The sequence below is a fragment of the Tachyglossus aculeatus genome, chromosome 3 (assembly GCF_015852505.1).
Source record: "Tachyglossus aculeatus isolate mTacAcu1 chromosome 3, mTacAcu1.pri, whole genome shotgun sequence".
Classification (NCBI taxonomy): domain Eukaryota; kingdom Metazoa; phylum Chordata; class Mammalia; order Monotremata; family Tachyglossidae; genus Tachyglossus; species Tachyglossus aculeatus.
In genome coordinates, this window is record NC_052068.1 from 106,971,848 (window position 1) to 106,999,426 (window position 27,579).

The following is a 27,579-nucleotide window of genomic DNA, read 5'->3' on the forward strand; positions in this document are numbered from 1 at the left end:
AAAATGGGTTTCAGTGGTGCTGTGAAGGTAAAACCAACAGGATTTGGTGACATTGAATATGTGGGTTAAATGAGAAAGATATCGATGATAATGGCAAGAGTACACATTTGTGAGACAGGAAGGATAGTGGTGTTGTCTTCAGTGATCCTCAAGACGGGGAGAACAGAGTCTGGGGCAGAAGATGAGGAGTTCTGTTTTGAGCTTATTAACTTTGAGTTGACAACAGGAAATCCAAATAGAAATGTCCTGAAGGCAAGAGTAAATATGAGATTGCTGAGAAGGAGAGAATCAGGGCTGAAGAGGGAAATTAGGGAATCATCAATGTAGAGAAGGTACTTGAAGTCATGGGAGCAAATGAATGGTCCAAGGGAGTGAGTGTATCTGTACAATAAAAGGCGTTCTGAACCGAAACCTTGAGGGACTCCCACATTTAGAGGGTGGGAGGCAGAGGAGCCTGTGAAAGAGATCGCAAAGGGGTGGAAAGCTAGGAGAGGACAGTGCCAGTGAACCCGAGGTGGGGTAATGTCTCCACAAGAAGGGGGTGGTCGATAGTCTTGAGGGCAGCTGAGTTGTCAAGGATGAATAGGATGGAGGACGTTGGATTGGGCAAAAGAAAAAACTGGTGACAGTTTCAGGGGAAGAAAAAGGGGCAGAAACCAGATTGGAATGAATCCAGGACAGAATTGGAGGAGAAGAAGCAGACAACCTGCTCAAGGAGTTTGGAAAGGAATGGTAGGAGGAAGATCGGACAAAGGCTGGTGGTAGTTGTGAGGACAAAGAGGGTTTTTTTAAGGTAGGGGATATGAGAGCACGTTTAGAGGAATGTAGAGGAAGCCACTTGCAAGTGAATGGTAGCAGATGGGGTCAGAAGCTCTGGGGGAGGGTGTAGATTTTGAGAGTAGGTCTACTCTTTACCATGATCCCTGTCAGTGAAGGGCAGTGGATGACCTTGTGGGACGGTGCAGTGAATACCTGCTGACTCAATGGCATGGAAATATATCTGGATTCTTCCAGGAATCATATCTCAATCAGTTGTAGTTATTAAGTGCTTTTTAGTGTAGCGTGCTGAACTACGCACTGGGAATAGCACAATACAATAGAGCTGGTAGGCATGATCCCTTCCCTGAAGGGGTTTATAGACTAGTAGGAGAGACAAGCATTAAAATAAATTAGAGATACGGGAAGCAGCACAGTTTAAGGTTATGGACAAAGTGCTGTGCGACTGGGAGTGGGATGAATATCAAAGGTCTCAAAGTCTACAGACCCTAAGGCTTAGAGCAATCAATAAAGAAACGATGTTAGTGAGCAATGACTACGAGCAGAGCACCGTATTAAGTGCTTGGAAAATTACAGCGCCTATGACCACTGCACTCAAGGAGCTCTGCCACTTGTCAGCTTTGTGACTTTGGGCAAGTCATTTAACTTTTCTGTGCTTCAGTTATATCATCTGTAAAATTGGGATTAAGACTGTGAGCCCCATGTGGGACATCCTTGATTACCTTGGATCCCCCCAGCGCTTAGAACAGTGCTTGGCACATAGTAAATGCTTAACAAATACCAACATTATCATTATTATTATTATTATTATTATCATTATGGAAGATATTGTGAGTCATAGCCGCATGGCATAGGGCTTCGAGTCAGAGAACCTTAGTTTTAAGCTGACTCTGCCACTGCCTGCTGGGTGATCTCAACAAGTCATTTAACCTCTCTGGGTCCCAGTTTCCTCACCTGTAAAATGGAGATTAAGACCTGTTCTCCCTCCTACTTAGGCTATGAGGTGCTGTTTATGTTGTATCTACCCCAGCACTTAGACCTGGATTTGCCACATAGTAATTTCTAAACAGGTACCCCAATTACCATTTTTTGTTGTTGTATCTGGGCCAAAATGCACTCCTGCATCTTGTCACCACATCACATTATAAAGTTTCTTGAGTTTGGTTATACCTCTTCTCCAGAAAACCCCAACACTAATAGCAGACTCAGAAGATGCTCAGTATGAGATGTTGACTTTGCACCATTCTTCACTCTCGCAGGCAGCTCATGACATCTCCCAGACCATGTCTAACATCACGACAGTGAAAGAATTCCTCCTCCTGGTATTCTCCGACATCCGGGAGTTGCAGCTGATCCACACTGCGCTGTTCCTTCCGGTCTATCTGGCAGCCGTTATGGGGAATATCCTCATCATTGCCATCACTACCCTTGACCGGCACTTGCACATCCCTATGTATTTCTTCCTCAAGAACCTGTCTATCCTTGACCTTGGCTACATCTCCGTCACAGTCCCCAAATCCACCTTCAATTCCCTTACAAATATCAACTCCATCTCTCTGCTGGGCTGGGCTGCCCAGGTATTCTTCGTGTTTTTATTCGGTGGATCAGAGTTGGCCCTGCTCACCGTGATGTCCCACGACCGTTATGTTGCCATCTGCCGCCCCCTGCACTATGAGATCATCATACCCCACGGAGCCTGTGTACGCATGTTGGCTGCCTCTTGGTTCAGCAGCTGTTTGAGTGCCATCACGTACACAGACAGCACCTTCTCTCTTTCCTTCTGGGGCCCCAACACTGTCCAGCAGTTCTTCTGCGATGGTCCCCAGTTGCTAAGAATTGAATGCTCCACTGACCATGTCCCAGAAAATGTGAGTTTAGCCATCAGCATGTGCTTTGCTGTCTTCTGCTTAGTGCTAATCGTGGCCTCTTACGTCTGCATCTTCTCAGCTGTGCTGAGGATGCCATCCGTGGAGGGCCGCTCCAAAGCCTTCTCCACCTGTGTTCCACCTGTGTACCCCACCTGGTCGTCATCACTCTGTTCATCACGTCGGGTATGTTTGCCTATCTAAAGCCGATATCAGACTCTCCCTCTGCACTGGACCTGCTGGTGTCTGTGTTCTATGCTGTTGTGCCCCCTACTCTTAATCCCTTCATCTACAGCTTGAGGAACCAGGACATGAAGGCAGCGATGGGAAGGCTGCTATGGCCAAAGCATTTCTCAAAGGAGAAACCATCTTTCGAATAAAAGGTCCTCTCCACGAACTGCCCTGACCATGCCTCTGACTTTACCAGTCTTCACTCCAGAATGCTATTACCTCAGCATTGTCTGGGTGACCTAGTGGAAAGAGCACTGGCCTGGCATTCCGATGACCTGGTTTCTAGTCCTGGGTCTGCCACTCTCTGCAGTGTTACATTGGAAAAGTCAGTAAAACTTTCTGTGCCTCTGTTTCCTTCTCTGAAAAATGGGGATAAAACACTCCTTCTCTCTCTGACGTAGGCTGAGAGCTTATGTGGGGTAAGGACTGTGTTTGTTCCACATAAACTATATCCAATGCAGTGCTTGGCATATGATAATGCTTAACAGATATCACGATTATTATTATCTTTATGAAGCTTGTAATCTTGATCAGTGTCCACGAATGTTCCATGGAGGGGTCCAGGAAATACACCGACTACAATTCGTATGCATTCCATGCCTTACTACAGTGAGAGACATTTTTCTTCCCTTCTCTTCTCTCCTCTCCTTCCCTCGATTACACTGCCAACCTCCCACTTCCCCATTTTTTTCTTTCCTCTCAAACGAAGAGTGAACAGTCAGTCTGAAGCACAGATGGAGGGTTTGGTGAAAAACGGGGAGATAATTCCGAAGACTTGAGATGGAGTGGGAAAATCTACAATAGATGTCTTTCTATTTGTTGTTGTTGGAGCATTAACTACGGGTGGGCAGATGACATATCTCTACTTTCTGTTTACCTATCCAAATGCTTCATACTACGCACTGCATCTAGTGATACCTCAATAAATACCATTCCAAATCAATCAATGGCATTTATTAAGTCTTCCAGTGTGAGAAGCACTGTACCAAGTGCTTGGGAGAGTGAAGTATAACAACATCTGTAGACACAATCCCTTGCCTCGGATAACTTAAAATCTCAGTGGTATGAATCAAATTAAGAAGCTCCAACTGCTCTTACCCGGAAGAAAATTGATCCATCATTCAGTGATATTTACTGACTTCCTACTCAGCAGTTCCTGGTCACTTGGGAGGGTACAAAGTATAGTTGATAAAAAACGATCTCTGGTGTCTGATTCATAACATTCATGGCAGTGTATTAATTTCTGGTGGGAAAATTGAGCTCCCTGATGTCAGGGATCTTGTTTACTAACTCAGAAGACTTTGTCCTATATGGACATTGATAAACCCACTATTCTCTCCCTGCAATCGACCCTGCATATTACCATCTGTCTGTGCTGAATTTTCTAGTATGAGGAAATCCTCACTAAACAAATCAGCCTGTATCGCCCCAATGGCCCTACTGAGAATTTCATGTTAGAGTGTGGTTTTCCAACTCCAGTCCATCCAGGTGTGAAAACGGCAACTCTGTATTACTTCCTCACAGAGACCTCTGCTCTCTCGACCCCATCCATCTTTCTGAGCGCCTACACCCCACCTTGCCTCCCTTTCCTTTCTACCCAATCTTGATGAACAGATTACTGCTTTGAACTCTAACCTCTCTACTCAGCTTGACTCCCTCATTTCCCTTTCCCTTCGCTACTCTCGTACCACTAACCCACAGCCTTCCATCACTGCCACTGTCCGCCTCCTTCGCTCTTATGCTCGAGCTGCTGAAGGCTGCTGGAGAAAGTCTAAACAGCATGGTAACCTCGTTCACCCCAAGTTTATCCTTTCCTGCCTTAACTCGGCCCTCTCCTATGCCAGACAAAACTATTTCTCCTCCTTTATCGACACCCATGCCCATCATCCCCGTATGCTCTTCAGTACATTTAACTCCCTTCTCAGGCCCCCTGTTCCTCCCCCTCCTCCTTCCCTCACCGCCAAAGATCTGGCCTCCTACTTCATTAATAAAATTAAATCAATCAGGTCTGAGCTCCCCAACGTCACTCCCCCACCCTTCCCCAACCTGCCGGCTCTCAACCCTCTCTGCTACTCCCCCATCCATCCCAGCAGCATTCTCAGATGAGATCACCTCCCTCCTCTCAAGTGCTACTCCGGCCACCTGTGCTTCTGACCCCATTCCCTCTCATCTTATGAAATCTCTCGCTCCGTCCCTTCTCCCCTCCTTAACGTCCATCTTCAACTGCTCACGCTCCACTGATTCCTTCCCCTCTGCCTTCAAACATGCTTACGTCTCTCCCATCCTAAAAATATCCTCTCTTGACCCCACCTCAACTGTTAGTTATCGCCCTATCTCCCTCCTACTATTCCTTTCCAAACTCCTTGAACGAGTCGTCTACACGCGCTGCTTCGAATTCCTCAACGCCAACTTTCTCATCGACCCCCTCCAGTCTGGTTTCCGTCCCCTACATTCCACGGAAACTGCCCTCTCAAATGTCACCAATGACTTCCTACATGCCAACTCCAACGGCTCCTACTCTATCCTAATCCTCCTCGACCTCTCAGCTTCCTTTGACACTGTGGACCACCCCCTTCTCCTCAACACGCTATCCAACCTTGCCTTCACAGACTCTGTCTTCCCCTGGTTCTCCTCTTATCTCTCCAGCCGTTCATTCTCAGTCTCTTTTGCGGGCTCCTCCTCCCCCTTCCATCCCCTAACTGTAGGGATTCCTCAAGGGTCAGTTCTTGGTCCCCTTCTGTTCTCTATATACGCTCACTCCCTTGGTGAACTCATTCGCTCCCACGACTTCAACTATCATCTCTACGCTGATGACACCCGAATCTACATCTCTGCCCCTGCTCTCTCTCCCTCCCTCCAGGCTCGCATCTCCTCCTGCCTTCAGGACATCTCCATCTGGATGTCTGCCCACCATCGAAAACTCAACATGTCCAAGACTGAACTCCTTATTTCCCTATCAAACTGTGCCCTGTCCCTGACTTTCTCATCACTGTTGACAGCACTACCATCATTTCCGTCTCATAAGCCTGCAACCTTGGTGTCATCCTCGACTCCGCTCTCTCGTTCACCCCTCACATCCAATCCTTCACCAAAACCTGCCGGTCTCACCTCCACAACATCTCCAAGACTTCATCCAAACCACTACCCTGCTCGTTCAATCTCTCATCCTATCCCTACTGGATTACTGCAGCAGCCTCCTCTCCAATCTCCCATCCTCCTATCTCTCACCACTTCAATTCATACTTCACGCCGCTGCCCGGATCGTCTTCGTTCAGAAACGCTCTGGGCATGTTACTCCCCTCCTCAAAAATCTCCAGTGGCTACCAATAAACCTACGCATCAGGCAAAAGCTCCTCACTCTCGGCTACAAGGCTCTCCATCACCTCGCCCCCTCCTACCTCACCTCCCTTCTCTCCTTCTACAGCCCAGCCCGCACCCTCCGCTCCTCTGCCGCTAATCTCCTCACTGTGCCTCGTTCTTCCCTGTCCCGCCGTCGACCCCCAGCCCACATCCTCCCCTGGGCCTGGAATGCCCTCCCTCCGCACATCCGCCAAGCTAGCTCTCTTTCTCCCTTCAAAGCGCTACTGAGAGCTCACATCCTCCAGGAGGCCTTCCCAGACTGAGCCCCCTCCTTCCTCTCCTCCTCCTCCCCCTCCCCATCCCCCCGCCTTACCTCCTTCTCATCCCCATAGCACCTGTATATATGTATAAATGTCTGTACATATTTATTACTCTATTCATTTTACTTGTACATATTTATTCTATTTATTTTATTTTGTTAATATGTTTTGGTTTGTTTTCTCTCCCCCTTCTAATAATAATAATGATAATAATGACGTTTATTAAGCGCTTACTATGTGCAAAGCACTGTTCTAAACGCTGAGGAGTTTACAAGATGATCAAGTTGTCCCACGCGGGGCTCACGGTCTTAATCCCCATTTTGCAGATGGGGTAACTGAGGCCCAGAGAAATGAAGTGACTTGCCCAAAGTCACACAGCCGATAAGTGGTGGAGCCGGGATTTGAACCCATGACCTCTGACTCCAAAGCCCGGGCTCTATCCATTGAGCCACGCTGCTTCTAGACTGTGAGCCCGCTGTTGGGTAGGGACCGTCTCTATTTGTTGCCAACTTGTACTTCCCAAGTGCTACGTACAGTGCTCTGCACACAGTAAGCGCTCAATAAATACGATTGAATGAATGAATGAATGAACATTCTAAACTGAACACCTTCTGAGTCTGTTCTAAGCGTTGAGGGTTTTCTGGAGAAGAGCTATGACCAATCTGAAGAATATTTATAATCTGATGGGGTGACAGGAAGCAGGAGTGCCTTTTGGCCCATATACAACACAATAAAATTATAACTGGGGTATCTGTTAATCACTTACTACGTGCCAAACACAGTTTTAAGTGCTGAGGTAGGTACAAGATAACCAGCACCTCTCAATCTAAGTAGGAGGGAGAACAGGATTAAGAACTGTTCTTAATCCCCATTTTACAGGTGAGGAAACTGGGACCCATAGAGGTTAAATGACTTGCTAAAATCACCCAGCAGGCAAGTGGCAGAGTCAGCTTAAAACAGAGGTTCTCTGACTCCCAGCCTCACAGTTTTCCAATAGGCCATGCAGCTACTGTATTGACACCCCTACACACAACATCTTCAAAAACCTTACTAAATCACATTTTCTCCAAATAGACTCCTCTGATTATACTCTCATTTCCCCATTCTACTGGCCTTCTCTTCTATGTCATTTATGCACTTGAATAAGTACCCTCTGAGAATTTTTTTTCACTCCACTCCCAAACACACATCACTTATGCCATATCTTTATGTGCTGCCACTTCCAATACTTATAATTTATTTTCATGCCTGTCTCCCCAACTAGTATGTTAACTCCTTTTTTAATGGTATTTGTTATGCGATTACTATGTGCTAGGCACTGTTTTAAGCGATGGGATAGATGCAAGGAAATCAGTTTGTCCCTCGTGGGGCTCAAAGTTTTAATCCACCATTTTACAGATGAGGTACCAGAGGCACAGAGAAGATAAGAGATTTGCACAAAGTCACAAAACTGACAAGTGGCAGACCTCCTTGAGGGCAGTGGTCATGTTGCGCTGTAGTTTTCCAAGCACATAATACAGTGCTCTGCACGTTGTAAGTGCTCAGTAAGTATCATTTATTTATTGATTGTTCTGTATCCCTTTAAGAAAGTACTTATTGACCCCACCCCCAGTCGCACAGCACTTTGTCCATAGCCTTATACTCTGTTGCTTCCCCTATCTGTAATTTCTTTTAATGATTGTCTCTCCAGCTAGTCTATAAACCTATTAAGAGAAGGGATCATGTCTACCAACTGTTTTCTGTTGCCGAATTGTACTTTTCAAATGTTTAGTACAATGCTCTGCACCTAGTAAGCGCTCAATGAATACGACTAAATGAATGAATGAACTTACGCTATCATATTGTGCTCTTCCCAGTACTTAGCACAGTGCTTTTCACCCAAAAGCACTTAATAAAGAAAGATTCCAGGTAGAATCCAGATATATTTCCATGACAGTGAGTCATCAGGTATTCACTGCACCCTCTCACAACGTCATTCCATTGCCCTTCATTGACAAGCGTGATGGTAAAGAGTAGATCTCCTCTCAAAATCTACACCTTCCACCACTGCTTCTGACCCCGTCTTCTACCATTTACTTCCCAGTGACTTCTTCTACGTTGCTTGTGAATATGCTCACGTATCCCCTACCTTAAAAATACCCTCTTTGTCCCCATAACTCCAATATGCCGTTGTCCTATCTCCCTCCTACTACTCCTCTCCAAACTCCTTGAGCAGGTTGTCTGCTTATTCTTCTCCAATTCTTTCCTTGATCTACCCAGTTTGGTTGATTTCCCCTTTGCTCCACTGAAACTGCCTTCTCTAAGGTCACCAGTGATTTCCTTTTGCCATACCCAAATTACTCCATCGTAATCATCCTTGACCTCTCAGCTGCCTTCAACACTGTTGAACACCCCCTTCTTGTGGAAACATTATCCAACCTCGGCTTCACTGACACTGTCCTGTCCTAGTTTTCTGCTGCTTTCTGATCTCCTTCACAGGCTCCTCTGCTTCCCACCCTCCAAATGTGGGAGTCCCTCAAGGATCTGCTCTAGATTACCTTTTATTATCGGAATACACCCACTCCCTTGGACAATTCATTTGCTCCCATGACTTCAACTTCTTTCTCTACATGGATGATTCCCTTATCTACCTCTCCAGCCATGACTCTCTTCATCTCAACAGCCTCATATTTACTCTTGCCAAGAGATTTCTTTTTGGATTTACTGTTGTCAACCCAAAGTTAACAAGCTCAAATCAGAACTCCTCATCTTCTGCCCCACACTCTGTCCTCCCCCTCTCTTTAGGATCACTAAAAAAAACACCACTGTCCTCCTTGTCTCACAAATGTGTACCCTTGCCATTATCATCAACATCTCTCTCATTTAACCCTCATATTCAATATGTCACCCAATCCAGTTGGTGTTACCTTCATAACACCACTGAAACCCATCCTTAACTCTCCATCCAAATTGCTGTTATGTTGATTCAAGCACTTATTGTAGTCTGACATGATGACTGCAGCAGCTTCCTGGCTGACCTTGCTGCCTCCTCTTTCCCCAGTTCAGATCATACTTCACTTTGCTGACAGGATCATTTTTCTAGAAAAATGTTCAGTCGACATCTCCCCACTCCTCGGGAACTTCCAGTGGTTTCCCATGAACCTGCGTATCAAACAGAAACATTTACCACCGGCTTTACTGCGCTCAATGGCCTTGTCCTCTCCTACCTTACCTCCCTGATGTCCTACTACAACCCAACCCGCACATTTCACTCGTCTAACGTCAACCTACTCACTGCACCTCAGTCTCATTTACCTCACTGCCAACCTCTCACCCACATCATGCGTCTGACCTAGAGTGCTTTTACTCTACATACTCAACAAACTATATCTAATGCAGTGCTTGGCATATGGTAAGTGCTTAACAGATATCACGATTATTAGTATTATTATGAAGTTTGAAATCTTTACCAGTGGCCATGGATGGATCCATGAAAAACACAGACTACAATTCTTACATACTCCTTGCCTTACTACAGTGAGCGACTTCATTGTTTCCCTTCCCCTCTGTTTCATTCATTCATTAAATCGTATTTATTGAGCGCTTACCATGTGCAGATCACTGTACGAAGCGCTTGGGAAGTACAAGTTGGCATCACATAGAGACAGTCCCTACCCAACGACGGGCTCACAGTCTAAAAGGGGACGACAGACAACAAAACAAAACATGTGGACAGGTGTCAAGTCATCAGAATAAATAGACGTAAAGCTAGATGCACATCATTAACAAAATAAATAGAATAGTAAATATGTACGAGTACAATAAATAGAGCAATAAATCTGTAAAATATATATGCAGGTGCTGTGGGGAGGGGAAGGAGATAGGGCGGGGGAAGGGGGAGAGGAAAAAGGGGGCTCAGTCTGGGAAGGCCTTCTAGAGGAGGTGAGCTCTCAGTACGGCTTTGAAGGGAGGAAGAGAGCTAGCTTGGCGGATGTGTGGAGGGAGCGCGTTCCAGCGGGACAGGCAAGAACGAGACACAGGGAGGGGTGTTGGCAGCAGAGGAGTGGAGGGTGTGGGCTGGGCTGTAGAAGGACAGAAGGGAGGTGAGGTGGGAGGGGGCGAGGTTATGGAGAGCCCTGAAGCTGAGAGTGAGGAGTTTTTGCTTGATGCGTAGGTTGACAGACAGTCACTGGAGATTTTTGAGGAGGGGAGTAAATGCTCAGAGCGTTTTTGCACAAGATGATCCGGGCAGCGGCGTGAAGTATAGACTGAAGTGGGGAGAGACAGGAGAATGAGAGATCAGACAGTAGGCTGATGCAGTAATCCAGTCGGGATAGGATGAGAGACTGATCCAACAAAGTCGTGGTTTGGATGGGGAGGAAAGGATGGATCTTGGCGATGTTGTGAAGGTGAGACCGGCAGGTTTTTTTGATGGATTGGATGTGAGGGATGAACGAGAGTTCGGAGTCGAGGATGACACCAGGGTTGCAGGCTTGTGAGAAGGGAAGGATGGTAATGCTGTCCACGGTGACAGAAAAGTCAGGGAGAGGGCAGGGTTTGGGAGGGAAGATAAAGAGTTCAGTCTTAGACATACTGAGTTTTAGATGGCGGGCAGACATCCAGATGGAGATGTTCTAAAGGCAGGAGACCCGAACCTGAAGGGTGGAAAAGAGACCAGGGGAAGAAATGTAGATTTGTGTGTTATCAGTGTAGAGATAATAGTTGAAGCCGCCTTCCCTCATTTACACTGCCTTCCTCCCACCTCACTTCACCCTTTTCTTGATTTTTCCCTCAAACGAAGAGTGTCTGAAGCACAAATGGAGGGTTTGGTGAAAAACGGGGAGAGAATTCTGAAGACATGAGATGGAGTGGAAAAATCTGCAATAGATCTGTTTCTGATTGTTGTTGGAGTGTAAACTACTGGTGGACAAATGACATATCTCTCCTTTCTATTTACCTTTCCAAATGCTTCATACTGTGCATTGCAGCTAGTGCGACCTCAATAAATACCATTCCAAATCAATTAATTGTATTTATTAAGTGCTTACTGTGTGAGGAGTACTGTACCAAGTGCTTGGGAGAGTACAGTATAATAGCATTAGTAGACTCAATCCTAGTGGAATGAATCAAATTAAGAAGCTCCAACTGCTCTTACCTAGAATTGAATTGTTTAATCATTCAGTGGTATTTATTGACTCCTTACTGTGTGCTGAAGCACTTACAAGTTATTTGGGAGGGTAAAATAAAATATAGTTGGCAAACATGATCTCTAGGGTTTGACTCACAGAATTCATGGCAGGTCATTACTTTTTGGTGGTAAATTTGAGCTCCTTGAGGTCGCGTCGTGTTTATGAACTCAGAACACTTTGTCCCATATGGACATTGATAAACCCACTATTCCCTCACTGCAATCCACCCTGCAATTTACCTGAATTTTCTAGTATGAGGAAATCCTCACTAAAATGAATCAACTCCCCATGGCCCTACTGAGAATTTCATGTTAGAGTGTGGTTTTCCAACTCCAGTCTTTCTGTCCATGTGTAAAAAGGACAACTGTGTCATTTCTAATAATAATAATAATCACATTTACTAAGTGCTTACTATGTGCAAAGCACATTCTAAGTGCTGGAGAGGTTACAAGGTGATCAGTTTGTCCTATGTGGGCTTCACAGTCTTAATCCCCATTTTGCAGATGAGGTAACTGAGGCACAGAGAAGTTAAGTGACTTGCCCAAAGTCACACAGCTGACAAGCGGTGGAGCTGGGATTTGAACCCATAACCTCAGACTCCAATGTCTATGCTCTTTCCACTGAGCCACGCTGCTTCTCAATTCTCGATTTGTCCTATATGTCCTTTTTGTCCTATTGCTTCTCAATTTCTCTACTGCGTGACTGTGGTTGCCCTGTATTTATCTGTTTCTTTTTACTCTGTGCTACCCTTGGCTTCCTCAGGTTCAGGCTCTGTGACAATGGGGGGAGCCTTAGACTGTTTCCTGTGGAGACAACAATGTTGCCTGCTCACGCCAGGTGCCAAGGAGTCCAGCACCGAGAGCTTCTGCTGAAATGGGGCATCCCTGTGTTGCTAAAGCATCTTGTTCCCTGCTCCCTCCTTTTCTCCTTTCCAAACCGCAGTTTGAGTTGAGCTACTGTGCCCTGCATCATACACCGAGAACCATGCTGTCTGCTGCTATCACGGGATGAATGAAGGGAGCAAGTCAGGATGTCATGGAAGGGAAAGGAAGAAGAGGAAAGGAGGGCTTAGTCAGGGAATGCCTCTTGGAGGAGATGTGCCTTCAATAATGTTTTGAAGGTGTAGAGAGTAATTTTCTGTCTGATATGAGGAGATAGGGCATTCCAGGCCAGAGGTAGGACAAGGTCAAGGCGTTGATGGTGAGATAGATGAGAACAAGTTATAGTGAGAAGGTTATCATTAAAGGAGCAGATTTTGTGTGCTGGGTTGTAGTAGGAGAGTAGTAAAGTCAGGTAGGAGAGCGCACGGTGATTGAGTACTTTAATATCTATGGAGAGGAGTTTTATTTTTCATGCGGAGGTGGATAGGCACCTATTGTAGTTTTTTGAGGAGTGGGGAAACATGGACTAAATATTTTCGTAAAAAAGTGATCTGAGCATCAGAGTAAATTATGGACTGGAGTGGGGAGAGACAGGAGGCTGGGAGGTCAACAGGGAGGCTGATATAGTAATCAAGGCGGGGCTTGGAGAAGTGATTGGATTAATGTGGAAGCAATTTGTATGGAGAGGAAAGGGCAGATTTTAGCGATCTTGTGAAGGTGGAATCGATAATATTTAGTGATGGATTGGAATATTTGGCTTGAATGAGAGAGAGGAGTCTAGGATAATGCCAATGTCTACTTGTCAGTGAAGAGGGGTTTTCAAAATACAGGCCTATTGATCTACAGAGGATCTGCATCTGAAAACTGTTTGTGTAGGAGGATGCCCTTATAAATCAATCAATCAATCCATTACACCTTCTCTCTGACCATATACTGTGGGCAGAACACTGTACTGAGGAATAGAAGAGTACAATAGGGTTAATAGACATGATCCTAAAACCAAAGGGGCTTTCAGTCTGGTAGGGAAGAGTCGTGGTCCTGCCTTGCCATGCTTATGCCAGACTTGTGTCTGCTGGGTTGGTTTCAAGGTGCTAAAGTATCACGTTATTATGTTCAATCTGAGACTGAGGAGAAGGCAGAGCCAATTCCCCTCTGGTTGTGCCCTGGGAATATCCCCATCTCTGAAACCAGATAGTCTGCTCCATTGTCTCGAGGCTGAACTCTGGAAACTCTCTGGGACTTGTGCAGCTCACACTTCTGGGACTTTGCGGTGGACAAGGCTGTGCCAGACACAGAACTGTCCAGTCCCTGGAGAGAATCTATGGTGCTTAAAATCAAGATTATTTTACAGTTAGCGAAGCACCACAAGATGCGACCGCTGGCCGCAGACCCACAGGATAAGGATAGTGGCAGGGGCAATTAAGCTCCAACCCACCCAGGTCAGTGTGTTCCTCTTGAAATACATGGGGTTGATCAAGCACTTACTCCAAACACGATGTTAAATGCTAAGGTAAACACAAGTTATCAATAAGATGTGGGGAGAGGCCACCCTCTGGTCCTCATTAGGGGAAATAAGATTATGATCAGGGAAGGCCTCTTGGAAGAGATGTTATTCTTCTAAGGTTTGAAGATAGGGAGAGTGATAGCCTACCAGATATGAACAGGGAAAGAGTCCCCAGCCAGAGGCAGGATGTAGGCAAGTGGTTATAGGTGAGGTAGACAAGATCGAGGCACAATGAGTAGGTGGGCATTAGTAGTGAATCGTGTGGCCTGGGCTGTAGTGGTGTAATCAGCCAGGTAAGATTTGAAAGGCTGGGCCGATTGAGAATTAAAAATCTGAGAGCAAGCCCTTTCCAATTGATATGGAGGTGGTTGGGCAACCACTGGGTATTTTTGAGGACTGGAGAGACCAATCAATTGATTAATCCATCAATCATATTTATTAAACATTTACTGTGTGCAAAGGACTGTACTGATCATTTGGAAAAGTACAATATAAAAATAAACAGACATATCCCGAGCCCACATCGAGCTTACAGTCGGGAACGGGAGATGGACATTAACAGAAATAAATTAATTACAGATAAGTACATAAGTGCTGTGGGGCTGATGGGGGTGTGAAGAGAGGGTACAAATCCAAGGGCAAGGGTAATGTAGAGGCAGTGGGAGAAGAGGAAATCAAGGCTTAGTTAAGGAAGACCTCTTGGAGGAGATGTGCTTGCAATAAGACTTTGAAGGTGGCGAGGATGATCGTCTGTCAGATATGAAGTGTGAGAGCATACCAGTTAAGAGGTATGCTGTGGGTGAGCGGTTGGCAGTGAGGTATATGAGACTGAGGTGCAGTGAGTAGGTTGACATTAGAGGAGTGAAATGTGAGGGCTGTGTTGTAGTAGGAAATCAGGGAGGTAAGGTAGGACGGGGAAAGGCGATTGAGCACGGTAAAGCCGCTGGTAAATGTTTCTGTTTGACACGCAGGTTAATGGGAAACCACTGCAGGTTCCCGAGGAGTGGGTAGGTGTGCATTGAACATTTTTCTAGCAAAAGTGATCCTGTCAGCAGAGTGAAGTATGAACTGGACTGGGGAAAAAAAGGAGGCAGCAAGGTCAGGCAGGAGGCTGCTGCAGTCAGCAAGTCAGACTAGGATAAGTGCTAGGATCAACATAGCAGCAATTTGGATGGAGAGTTACAGATGTGTTTCAGTGGCTTCGTGAAGGTAAAACCAACAGGATTTGGTGACATTGAATATGTGGGTTAAATGAGAAAGATATCGATGATAATGGCAGGAGTACACATTTGTGATACAAGGAGGATAGTGGTGTTGTCTTCAGTGATCCTCAAGACAGGGGGAGGACAGAGTCTAGGGCAGAAAATGAGGAGTTCTGTTTTGAGTTTGTTAACTTTGAGGTGACAATAGGAAATGCAAATAGAAATGTCTTGGAGGCAAGAGTAAATATGAGATTGCTGAGAAGAAGAGAGTCAGAGCTGGAGAGGTAAATTAGGGAATCATCCATATGGAGAAGGTAGTTGAAGTCATGGGAGCACATGAATTGTCCAAGGGAGTGGGTGTACCTGTAGAATAAAAGGGGTTCTGAACCGATCCTTGATGGACTCCTTCATTTAGATGGAGGGAGGCAGAGGAGCCTGTGAATGAGATCGCAAAGGGGCAGGAAACTAGAAGAGGACAGTGTCAGTTAAGCCTAGGTTGGGTAAAGTTTCCACAAGAAGGGGGTGGTCGACAGTGTTGAAGGCAGCTGAGACGTCAAGGATGATTAGGATGGAGGCCGTTGGATTAGGCAAAAGGAAAAACTGGCGATCTTAGAGAAGGCAGTTTCAGAGGAACAAATTGGGCAGAAACGGAACAAATTGGGCAGAAACCAGATTGGAGTGAAGCAAGGACAGAATTGGAGGAGAAGAAGCAGACATCTTGCTCAAGGAGTTTGGAAAAGAATGGTAGTAGGAAGATAGGACAATAGCTCATCGTAGTGAGGACAAAGAAGGTCTTTTTTTAAGATAGGGGATACGTGATCATGTTTACAAGCAACGTAGAAGAAGGCGTTGGCAAGTGAATGGTATCAGATGGGGTCAGAAGAGCTGGTGGAGTGTGTAGGTTTTAAGAGGAGGTCTACTCTTTTCCATGATCCCTGTCAATGAAAGGCAGTAGCTGACTTTGTGGGATTCTACCTGGAATCCTATCTCAATCAATTGTATTTATTAAGGGCTTTTTGGTGCAGAGCACTGTACTTAACACTGGGAAGAGCACATTACAATAGAGCTGGTAGACATGATCCCTTCCCTTACGGGTTTTATAGACTAGTAGTAGCGGCAAGCATTAAAATGAATTGCAGCAGCAGAGTATAAGGCTATGGATAGAGTACTGTGCGACTGGAAGTAGGGTGAATGTCAAAGTTCTTAAAGGATACAGGCCCTAATGCTTAGATTAATCAACAAAGAAACGATATTAGTGAGCACTGTACTAAGTGCTTCAAAAATTACAGCGCAAATTACCACTGCGACAAAGAATTCTACCACTTGTCATCTTAGTGACTTTGGACAAGTCACTTAACTTCTCTGTGCCTCAGTTACCTCACTTGTAAAAAAGTGGATTAAAACCTTGAGTCCCTCTTGGACAACCTAATTGCCTTGCATCTACCCCAATAATTAGAACAGCACTTGGCACATAATAATCACTTTACAAATACCATTTTAAAAAAAGGATTTAACATACTAGTTTGGGAAACAGTCATTAAAATAAATTACAGGTAGAGGAAGCATCAGCAAATAAAGATATTATATAAGTACTTTGTGTCTGTGGATGAAGTGAGAAAAAACGTTTTCAAAGGGTACTAATTCAAGTGTATAGATGAAATAGAAGAGAAGGCCAATAGAGTAGGGAAATGGGAGTATATTCAGAGGAGGCTACTTGGAGGAGATATGATTTAGTAGGGTTTTTAGTAGGGTTTCAGAGAAGCAGCGTGGCTCAGTGGGAAAAGCCCGGGCTTGGGAGTCAGAGGTCATGGGTTCTAATCCCAGCTCGGCCACTTGTCAGCTGTTTGACTTTGGTCAAGTCACTTAACTTCTCTGTGTCTCAGTTACCTCATCTGTAAAATGCGGTTAAGACTGTGATCCCCACGTGGGACAACCTTCATTACCTTGGATTCCCTCCCGGCCCTTAGAGCAGTGCTTGGCACATTGTAAATGCTTAACAGACACCAACATTATCGTTATTATTATCACTATTTTTGAAGTTGTAGTAAGTAGTAGCCGCATGGCCTAGGACTTCAAATCAGAGAACCTTAATTTTAACCTGACTGCCACTACCTGCTGGGTGATCTCAACAAGTCATTTAACCTCTCTGGGCCCCAGTTTCCCCACGTGAAAATGGAGATAAAGAACTGTTCTCCCTCCGACTAAGGCTTTGAGGTGCTGTTTATGTTGAATCTACCTCAGCACTTAGACCTGTGTTTGTCACATAGTAATTGCTAAACAGTTACCCCAGTAATTATTTTTTATTGTTGTATCTGGGCCAAAATGCACTCCTGCCTCCTGTCACCCCATCACATTATTAATTTTCCTGAGATTGGCTATAGCTTTTCTCCAGAAGCCCCCCAACACTAATAGCAGACTCAGAAGATTTTCAGCTTGGGATGTTGACTTTGCACCATTCTTCACTCTCGCAGGCAGCTCATGACATCTCCCAGACCATGTCTAACATCACGACAGTGACAGAATCCCTCCTCCCGGGATTCTCCGACATCCGGGAGTTGCAGCTGATCCACACCGCGCTGTTCCTTCTGGTCTATCTGGCAGCCGTTATGGGGAATCTCCTCATCATTGCCGTCACCACCCTTGACCGGCACTTGCACATCCCCATGTATGTCTTCCTCAAGAACCTGTCTATCTTGACCTTGGCTACATCTCCGTCACAGTCCCCAAATCCATCTTCAATTCCCTTACAAATATCAACTCCATCTCTCTGCTGGACTGCGTTACCCAGGTATTCTTCGTGTTTTTATACGGTGGATCAGAGTTGGCCCTGCTCACCGTGATGTCCCACGACCGCTCTGATGCCATCTGCCACCCCCTGAACTATGAGATCACCATGCCCCACGGAGCCTGTGTACGCATGTTGGCTGCCTCTTCATTCAGAAGCTGCTTGAATACCATCATGTACACAGCCAGCACCTTCTCTCTATCCTTCTGTGGCCCCAACACTGTCCAGCAGTTCTTCTGCGATGGTCCCCAGTTGCTAAGAATTGCATATTCCACTTACCATGTCTCAGAAGATGTGAGTTTCGCCATCAGTATCTGTTTAGGTTTCTTCTGCTTTGTGTTCATCGTGGGCTCCTTTGTCCGCATCTTCTCAGCTGAGCTGAGGATGCCGTCGGCGGTGGGCCGCTCCAAAGCCTTCTCCACCAGCCTACCCCACCTGGTCGTCGTCACTCTGTTCGTCACGACTGGCTTCTCTGCCTACCTAAAGCCGATATCACACGCTCCCTCTGCACTTGACCTGCTGGTGTCTATTTTCTATGCTGTGGTGCCCCCAACACTTAATGCCCTCATCTACAGCCTGAGAAACCGGGATATGAAGCCAGCGATGGGAAGACTGCTATGGCCAAAATATATGCCAAAGGAGAAACCATCTATCGGAGAATAGGTCTTTTTCCCTGACTATGCCTCTAACTTCACTAGTCTTCACTTCAGAATGGCTTTACCTCATCAGTGTCTGGGTAACTAAGTGGAAAGAGCACTAGCCTGGGAATCAGAGGACTAGATTCTAGTGCGGGGTCTGCCACTATCTGTAGGTTGACATTGGAAAAGTTAGTAAAACTTTCCGTACCTCTGTTTCCTTTTCTGTACAATAGGGATGAAATAGCCATTCTCTCTCCTACTTTGATAACTTATGTAGGGTAAGGACTGTGTTTTAACCCAAGAAACGAGATCTAATACAGTGCTTGGCATATGATAAGGGCTTAACAGATATCATCTGCCTATTTTATGGTCGCTTCTGCATGTTAATTGTTAACTGCTCTCTGTGATGTCATCATCTGCTTATTTTATTATTCCCATTGAATGTTAATTGTTAACGTCTCTCAATGTCATCGCCTGCTTATTTTGCTGTCATCACACGTTAATTGCTAACTGCTCTCTGTGATATCATCTGCTTATTTTTTTTGCCATCACATATAAATTGTTATCTGCTTTGTGAGATATCATCATCTGCATATTTTATTATTGCCATAGCATGTTAATTGTTAACTGCTCTCTGTGATGTCAACACCTACTTATTTTATTATTGCTAATGTATTACTGCTACTGGGTTTTAATTGTTAACCTCCCACTGTGCTGTCGTTTACCTTGCTGATCTCACCCCATGGACTATCAATTCCCCTGTTCCCAACTGCCCTTCCCATTCCTCCGCTTCCCCTTCCCCTCTCCCACACAGCTCTATCCCTCCCTTTACCCCATCCCCACTCGTCCCCCTCGCTCCCTTCCCAGGATCCCTCTGTATCAGCGCCAACCCTCTTCTCCTCCCTTCCAGCACCCTCCCTCCCCTCTTCCCGGTCCCCAACCCATCCCAGTTCTCCTTTCTGATCGCCACCCTTCATCCCCCTCTCCCCGCCCAGGCCCCCGCCAACTCATCCCAATCCAAACCCTCCCCAACCCTCGCACCCTTCCCGCTCCCTCCTTTCCCTCCCCAACTGCTGCCAAGTGTGGCCTTTGGAATCCCCGCTCCATTATAGGTAAGCTCCCTTTCATCCTGGACCTATTCCTTTCCAGTTCTCTACTCCTCCTCGCCCTAACTGAAACATGGCTCTCTCCGGACGACACGGTCTCTTCTGCTGCTCTCTCCAGTGGAGGCCTCTTCTTCTCCCAATCCCCCAGACCCACTGGAAAAGGATGAGGTGTCAGATTCCTTCTCACTCACCAATGTCGTTTTCGCACTATTCCCTTCTCCCTCTTCCCTTTCCTTCCCCTCCTTTGGAGCCCACATTATTCGCCTCTACCACCCCCTCCTGATTCTTGTAGCCATCATCTACCGCCCCCCAGGACCCACCTCCAACGTCTTCAACGAATTTGACCCCTTTCTTGCCTTCCTTCTCTTCTTTTCCATGCCCACTGTGATCATCGGAGACTTCAACATCCACATGGATGTCCCTGGTGACTCATCTGCCGCCCTCCTTCTAGCTCTTCATGACGCTGCCAACCTCTTGCTCCACCCCACCTCGCCCACTCACCGACTTGGTCACACCACCGACCTCATCATCTCCTACCGCTGCACTATCTCCACCCTCACCAACTCTGAAATCCCTCTCTCTGATCATACCCTTCTCCCCTGCCTCCTCACTCACACTCCTACCCCCTATAAATCTATATTTTCACCTCAAAGCGACCTCCACACTCTCGGCCCCATCCATCTTTCTGAGTGCCTCACACCCCACCTGGCCTCCCTTTCCTCTCTACACAATCTTGATTATCAGATTACTGCTCTCAACTCTAACCTCTCTACTCAGCTCACCTCTCCCGCTCCCCTTTCCCTTCGCTGCTCTCGTACCACTAACCCACAGCCCTGGATCACTGCTACTGTCCTCGTCCTTCACTCTTATGCTCGAGCTGCTGAACGCTGCTGTCGAAAGACTAAACACCAGGCCAAACTTGTTTACTTCAAGGTTATCCTTTTCTGACTTAACTCTACCGTTTCCCCTGCCAGGCAAAACTATTTCTCCTACCTTATCGGCACCCATGCCCAGCATCCCCATCAGCTGTTTCGTATATTTAACTCTCTTCTTAGGCCCCCCTCCTCCATCCCTCACCCTCAACGATCTGGCCTCCTAGTTCATTAGTAAAATTAAATCCATCATGTCTTAGCTCCCCAAAGTCACTCCTCCCCCTTCTCCAACCCCCCTGCTCTCAACCCTCACTGCTACTCTCCCATCCTTCCCAGTAGTATGAGGAGTTGAGATCTCCTCCCTCCTCTCAAGTGCTACTCCTACCACCTGTGCTTCTGACGCCATTCTCCCTCATCATATGAAACCTCTTGCCCTTTCCCTCCTCCCCTCCTTAACATCCATCTTCAACCGCTCACTCTTCACTGGTTTCTTCCCCTCTGCCTTTAAACATGCCCACGTCTCTCCCATCCTAAAAAACCCCTCTCCAGATCCTACATCACCTTCTAGTTATCGCCCTATCTCCTCCTACCATTCCTTTCCAAACTCCTTGAACGAGTCGTCTACATGCGCTGCCTCGAAGTCCTCAACGCCAACTCTCTCCTCGACCCCGTCCAATCAGGCTTCCGTCCCCTAAATTCCACGGACACTGCCCTCTCGGAGGTCAACAGTGACCTCCTGCTTGCCAAGTCCAACGGCTCCTACTCTATCCTAATCCTCCTCGACCTCTCAGCTGCCTTCGATACTGTGGACCACGCCCTTCTCCTCAACATGCTATCCAACCTTGGTTTCACAGACTCTGTCCTCTCCTGGTTCTCCTCATATCTCTCCAGCCGTTCATTCTCAGTCTTCTTTGCGGGCTTCTCCTCCCCCCCACCATCCCCTTACTGTAGGGGTTCCTCAAGGGTCAGTTCTTGGTCCCCTTCTGTTCTCTATCTACACTCACTTCCTTGGTGAACTCATTCGCTCTCACGGCTTCAACTATAATCTCTACGCTGATACCCAAATCTATATCTCTGCCCCTACACTCTCTCCCTCCCTCCAGGCTCGCGTCTCCTCCTGCCTTCAGGACATCTCCATCTGGATGTCTGCCTCCTATCTAAAACTCAACATGTACAAGACTGAACTCCTTATCTTCCCTCCCAAACCCTGCCCTCTCCCTGACTTTCCCATCACTGTTGACGGCACTACCATCCTTCCCGTCTCACAAGCCCGCAACCTTGGTGTCATCCTCAACCCCGCTCTCTCGTTTACCCCTCACATCCAAGCTGTCACCAAAACCTGCCGGTCTCACCTCCACAGCATTGCCAAGATCCGCCTTTTCCTCTCCATCCAAACCACTGCCCTGCTCGTTCAATCTCTCATCCTGTCCCAACTGGATTAATGCATCAGCCTCCTCTCTGATCTCCCATGCTCCTGTCTCTCCCCACTTCAATCCACACTTCATGCCGCTTCCCGGATCTTCTTTGTGCAGAAACGCTCTGGGCATGTTACACCCCTCCTCAAAGATCTCCAGTGGCTACCAATCAACCTACGCAACAGGCAAAAATCCTCACCCTCGGCTTCAAGGCTCTCCATCACCTCGCCCCCTCCTACCTCACCTCCCTTCTCTCCTTCTACAGCCCAGCCCTCACCCCCAGCTCCTCTGCCGCCAATCTCTTCACTGTGCCTCGTTCTCGCCTGTCCCGCCGTCGACCCCTGGCCCACGTCATCCCCTGGCCTGGAATGCCCTCCCTCCGCACAACCGCCAAGCTAGCTCTCTTCCTCCCTTCAAAGCCCTACTGAGAGCTCACCTCCTCCAGGAGGCCTTCCCAGACTGAGTCCCCTCCTTCCTCTCCCCCTCCCCACCAACCCCGCCTTACCTCCTTCCCCTCCCCAGAGAACCTCTATATATGTATATATGTTTGTACGTATATATTACTCTACTTATTTATTTATTTTATTTGTACATATTTATTCTATTTATTTTATTTTGTTAATATGTTTTGGTTTGTTATCTGTCTCCCCCTTCTAGATTGTGAGCCCGCTGTTGGGTAGGGACTGTCTCTATATGTTGACAACTTCTACTTCCCAAGCACTTAGTACAGTGCTCTACACACAGTAAGTGCTCAAGAAATACGATTGAATGAATGAATGAATGAATGCCCCCTCCTTGCCATGCTTTTGCCAAGCTTGGGTCCATTGAGTTGGCTTCGGGGTACTAACGTATCACGTTACCATGGTCAATCTGAGATTTAGGAGAAGTCAGAACCAATTCCTCCTTGTTTGTGCCCTGGAAATCCCCCCCCCCCAATCTCTGAAACCAGGTGGCTTGTCCCATTGTACCGGGTCTGAACTCTGGAGACGTTCTGGGACTTTTACAGCTCTCAGTTCTGGGACTTTGCTGTGAACAAGGCTGTGCCAGTCACAGAACAGTCCAGCCCCCTATCGTGCTTACAATCAAAATTATTTTACAGTTAGCAAACCTCCATAAAATGTGATCGATGGCCTCCAGTCCCACAGAATGAGGAGAGTAGCAGGGCCAAATAAGCAGGAACCCACCCCACGTCAATGAGTTCCTCCTGAAATGAATGGGGTTGATCAAGCACTCACTCCAAACACGATGCTAAATGCTGAACTAAACACAAGTTATCAATACAATATGGGGAGAGACCACTCTCTGGTCCTTAGAAAGGGAAATGAGGGATTGAGAGGGGAAGACCTCTTTGAAGAGATGTGATTCTTATAAGGCTTTGAACATAGGGAGAGAGATCGTCTGCCAGATATGAACAGGGAAAGAATCACAAGCTATAGGAAGGGTGTAGGCAAGTGGTCAGAGGTGAAGTAGACAAGATAGAGGTACGATGAGTAGGTTGCCATTAGAATAGTGATGCATGTGGCCTGGGTTGTAATGGGTAATCAACCAGGTAAGGTATGAAGGGCCAGGTCGATTGAGAATTTAAAAGCTGAGAGGAAGGCATTTCTATTCGTTGTGGAGGTGGATGGTCAACCATTGGGGATTTTAGAGGAACGTAGACATCAATCAATTAATCGATCAATCATACTTATTAAACGTTTACTGTGTGCAAAGGACTTTACTAATCATTTAGGAGAGTACAATATAACAATAAATAAACACATCCCCAGCCCTCAGTGAGCTTAAAATCTGGAGCAGGAGACCGACATTAATAGAAGTAAATGAATTGCAGATGTGTACATAAGTGTTGTGGGGATGATGGAGGGTGAATAGAGGATACAAATCCTAATGCAAGGGTGATGCAGAGGGAGTGGGAGAAGCAGAAATGATGGCTTAGTTAGGGAAGACCTTTTGGAGGAGGTGTGCTTGTGATAAGACTTTGAAGGTGACAAGGATCATCGTCTGTCAGATATGAAGAGTAAGGGCACTCCAGTTCAGAGGAGTGATGTGGGTGAGAGTTTGGGAGCGAGGTAAACGAGATTGAGGTGCAATGAGTAGATTGACATTAGAGGAGTGAAATGTGCGGGCTGGGCTGTAGTAAAAAATCGGGAGGGTAAGGTAGGAGGAGGCAAGGCGATTGAGCGCTTTAAAGCCAATGGTAAAAGATTTAGTTTGATGCGGAGGTTCATGAGAAACCACTGGAGTCTCCTATGGAGTGGGGAGAGGCGGACTGAACAGTTTTATAGAAAAATGATCCAGTCAGCACAGAGAAGACAGGAGGCAGCAAGGTCAGCCAGGAGGTTGCTGCATTCATGATAACAGACTACGATAAGTGCTTGGACCAACATAGAAGCAATTTGGATGAATAGTTAAGGATGGGTTTCAATGGTGTTGTGAAGGTAACACCAACAGTATTTGGTGACATTGAATATGTGTGTTAAATGAGAGAGCTGTCGATGATAATGGCAGGAGTACACTTTTGTGAGACAAGGAACACAGTGTTGCTGTCTTCAGTGATCCTATAGAAAGGGGGAGAACAGAGTCTGGGGCAAAAATGAGGAGTTCTGTTTTGAGCTTGTTAACTTTGAGGTGACAACAGGAAATCCAAATAGAAATGTCTAGAACGCAACAGTAAATGTGAGACTGTTGAGAAGGAGAATGAGTCAGGGCTGGAGAGGTAAATTAGGGAATCATCCTTATGGAGAAGGTAGTTGAAGTCATGGGAGTGGTTCAAGGGAGTGGGTGTATCTGTAGAATAAAAGGGGTTCTGAACCGATCCTCGAGAGACTCCCACATTTAGAGGGTGAGAGGCAGAGGAGCCTGTGAAAGAGATCACAAAGAGATGGAAAACTAGGAGAGGACAGTGTCAATGAAGCCGAGGTACGATAATGCTTCCCGAAGAAGGCGGTGGTCAACAGTGTAGAATTCAGCTGAGACGTCAAGAATGATTAGGATGGAGGCCTTTGGATTAGGCAAAAAGAAATCACTGCTGACCATAGAGGAGGCAGTTTCAGTGGAACAAAGAGGGCAGAAACTAGATTGGAGTGAATCAAGGACAGAATGGGAGGAGAAGATGCAGACTTCCAAACTTGTTCAATGGTAGGAGGAAGATAGGACAATATGTGCTGGTAGTTGTAAGGCCAAAGAATTTTTTTCAAGATAGGTGATACGAGAGCACGTTTACAAGCAACGTAGAAGAACCCACTGGCAACTGAATGGTAGAGGATGGGGTCAAAAGCACTGTTAGAGAGTGTAGATTTTGGGAGGAGGTCTACTCTTTACCATCCCTGTCAATGAAGGGCAGTGGATGACCTTGTAGGAGGGTGCAGTAATTATGTACCTACTCACTGACATGGAAATATATCTGGATTCTACCTGGAATCCTATCTCAATCAATTGCATTTATTAAGTGCCTTTTGGTGCAGAGAACTGTACTAAGCACTGGGAAGAGCACAATACAATACAGTTGGTAGACATGATCCCTTTCCTTAAGGGGTTTATATACTAGTAGGAGAGACATGCATCTAAATAAATTACATATAGGGGAAGCAGCATAGTATAAAGCTATGGACAGAGTGCTGTGCAAATGGGAACAGGGTGATTATTAAAGTTTTCAAAGGATGCGGACCCTAATGCTTAGATCAGTCAACTAAGAAATAATATTAGTGAGCACTTACTCCGTGCAGAGCACTGTACTATGTGCTTGGAAAATTACAGCGCAAATGATCATTGTGCTCACAGAGCTCTGCCAATTGTCATCTTAATGACTTTGGGCAAGTAACTTAACTTCTCTGTGTCTCAGTTACCTCATCTGTAAAAAAGGGGATTAAAACTGTGAGTCCCAAGTGGGACAACCTGATTACCTTGCATCTACCGCATTGCTTAGAGCAGCACTTGGCACATGGTAAACACTTAACGAATACGATTTTTTAAAAAGGAGCTAACATATTAGCTGGGGAGACAGGCATTAAAATAAATTACAGGTATTGGAAGTGGCAGCAAATAAAGATATCACATAAGTGCTTTGTGCCTGGGGGTTGAGTGAGAACAAGGGTTCTCAAAGTGTACAGTACTGTTTCAAATGTATGCATGGTATAGAACAGAAGGCCAAAGAGTGGGGAAATTAGAGTATAATCAGTGGAGGCAATTTGGAGGATGTGTGATTTAATAGCATTTTTGAAGATGGTGCGAGTAGGAGTATCATACAGTAGCTGTATGGCCTATTGGAAAACCAGAAGGCTGGGAGTCAGAGGACCTTTGTTTTCAACAGACTTTGCCACTTGCCAGCTGAGTGATTTTAGCAAATCACTTAATCTGTACGAGCTCCAGTTTCCTCACCTGTAAAATGGGGATTAAGAACGGTTCTCCCTCTCTACTTAGATTGTGAAGTGCTGTTTATCTTGTATCGACCCCAGCACTTTAAACTGTATTTGGCACATAGTACGTTCTTAACAGATACCCCAGTTATCATTTTTCGCTGATGTATACGGGCCAAAATGCACTCCAGCCTCCTGTCAGATTATAAATTTTCTTGAGACTGGTTATAGCTCTTCTCCAGAAAATCCCCAACACTAATAACGGACTCAGAATATGCTCAGTTTGGGATGGGACTTTGCACCACTCTTCACACTCACAGGCAGCTCATGACATTTCCCAGACCATGTCTAACATCACAACGGTGACAGAATTCCTCCTGGGATTCTCCGACATCCGGGAGTTGCAGCTGATCCACACTCCGCTGTTCCTTCCGGTCTATCTGGCTGCCCTGATGGTGAATCTTCTCATCATTGCCGTCACCACCCTTGACCGGCACTTGCACACCCCCATGTACTTCTTTCTCAAGAACCTGTCCGTCGTTGACGTCGCATGTATCTCCGTCACAGTCCCCAAATCCATCCTCAATTCTCTCACGAAGGTTAACTCCATCTCTCTGATGGGCTGCGCTACCCAGGTATTCCTCGTATTGTTATTGGCTTGATCAGAGATGGCCCGGCTCACGGAGCTGTCCGACTACTGTTATGTAGCCATCTGCCGCCCCCTGCACTATGAGATCATCATGCCCAACAGGGCCTGTGTACGCATGTTGGCTGTCTATTGGTTCAGCAACTTTTTGAATGCCATACACAGCAAGCACCTTCTCTCTATCCTTCTGTGGCCCCAACACTGTCCACCAGGTCTTCTGCGATGGTGCCCAGTTGCTAAGACTTGCATTATCCACTGATCATGTCACAGAAGATGTGTGTTTAGCCATCAACATCTGATTTGCTTTCTTCAGCTTCATGCACATCGTGGGCTCCTATGCCTGCATCTTCTCAGCCGTGCCGGTGATGCCGTCGGTGGAGGGCTGCTCCAAAGCCTTCTCCAACTGTCAGCCCCACCTGGTTATCGTCATTTTTTTCGCACGTCTGGCATCTCTGCCTACCTAAAGCCAATTTCAGACTCTCCCTCTGCACTGGACCTGCTGTTGTCTGTGTTC

At 46.3% G+C, this 27,579-nt stretch overlaps 1 protein-coding gene across 1 annotated transcript; it reads left to right on the plus strand.

The window, feature by feature from the left end:
* The first annotated feature begins 1,295 nt into the window (after positions 1-1,295).
* Positions 1,296-27,364, plus strand: LOC119925368 (olfactory receptor 14I1-like). The gene is made up of 7 exons (XM_038743446.1): positions 1,296-1,328; positions 2,127-2,477; positions 15,018-15,053; positions 18,037-18,159; positions 18,286-18,390; positions 26,947-27,054; positions 27,278-27,364. Exons 1-7 carry the CDS (start codon positions 1,296-1,298, stop codon positions 27,362-27,364), a joined length of 843 nt encoding a protein of 280 aa, XP_038599374.1.
* The last annotated feature ends 215 nt before the right edge of the window (positions 27,365-27,579 follow it).

Coding starts and splice junctions, on each gene's coding strand:
- LOC119925368 (XM_038743446.1), top strand. CDS start 1,296: ATGTTAGTGAGCAATGACTACGAGCAGAGCACC. Junction 2,478..15,017: donor TCATACCCCACGGAGCCTGT/GTACGCATGTTG, acceptor TTTGACACGCAG/GTTAATGGGAAACCACTGCA. Junction 18,391..26,946: donor TGTTCATCGTGGGCTCCTTT/GTCCGCATCTTC, acceptor TTCTTTCTCAAG/AACCTGTCCGTCGTTGACGT.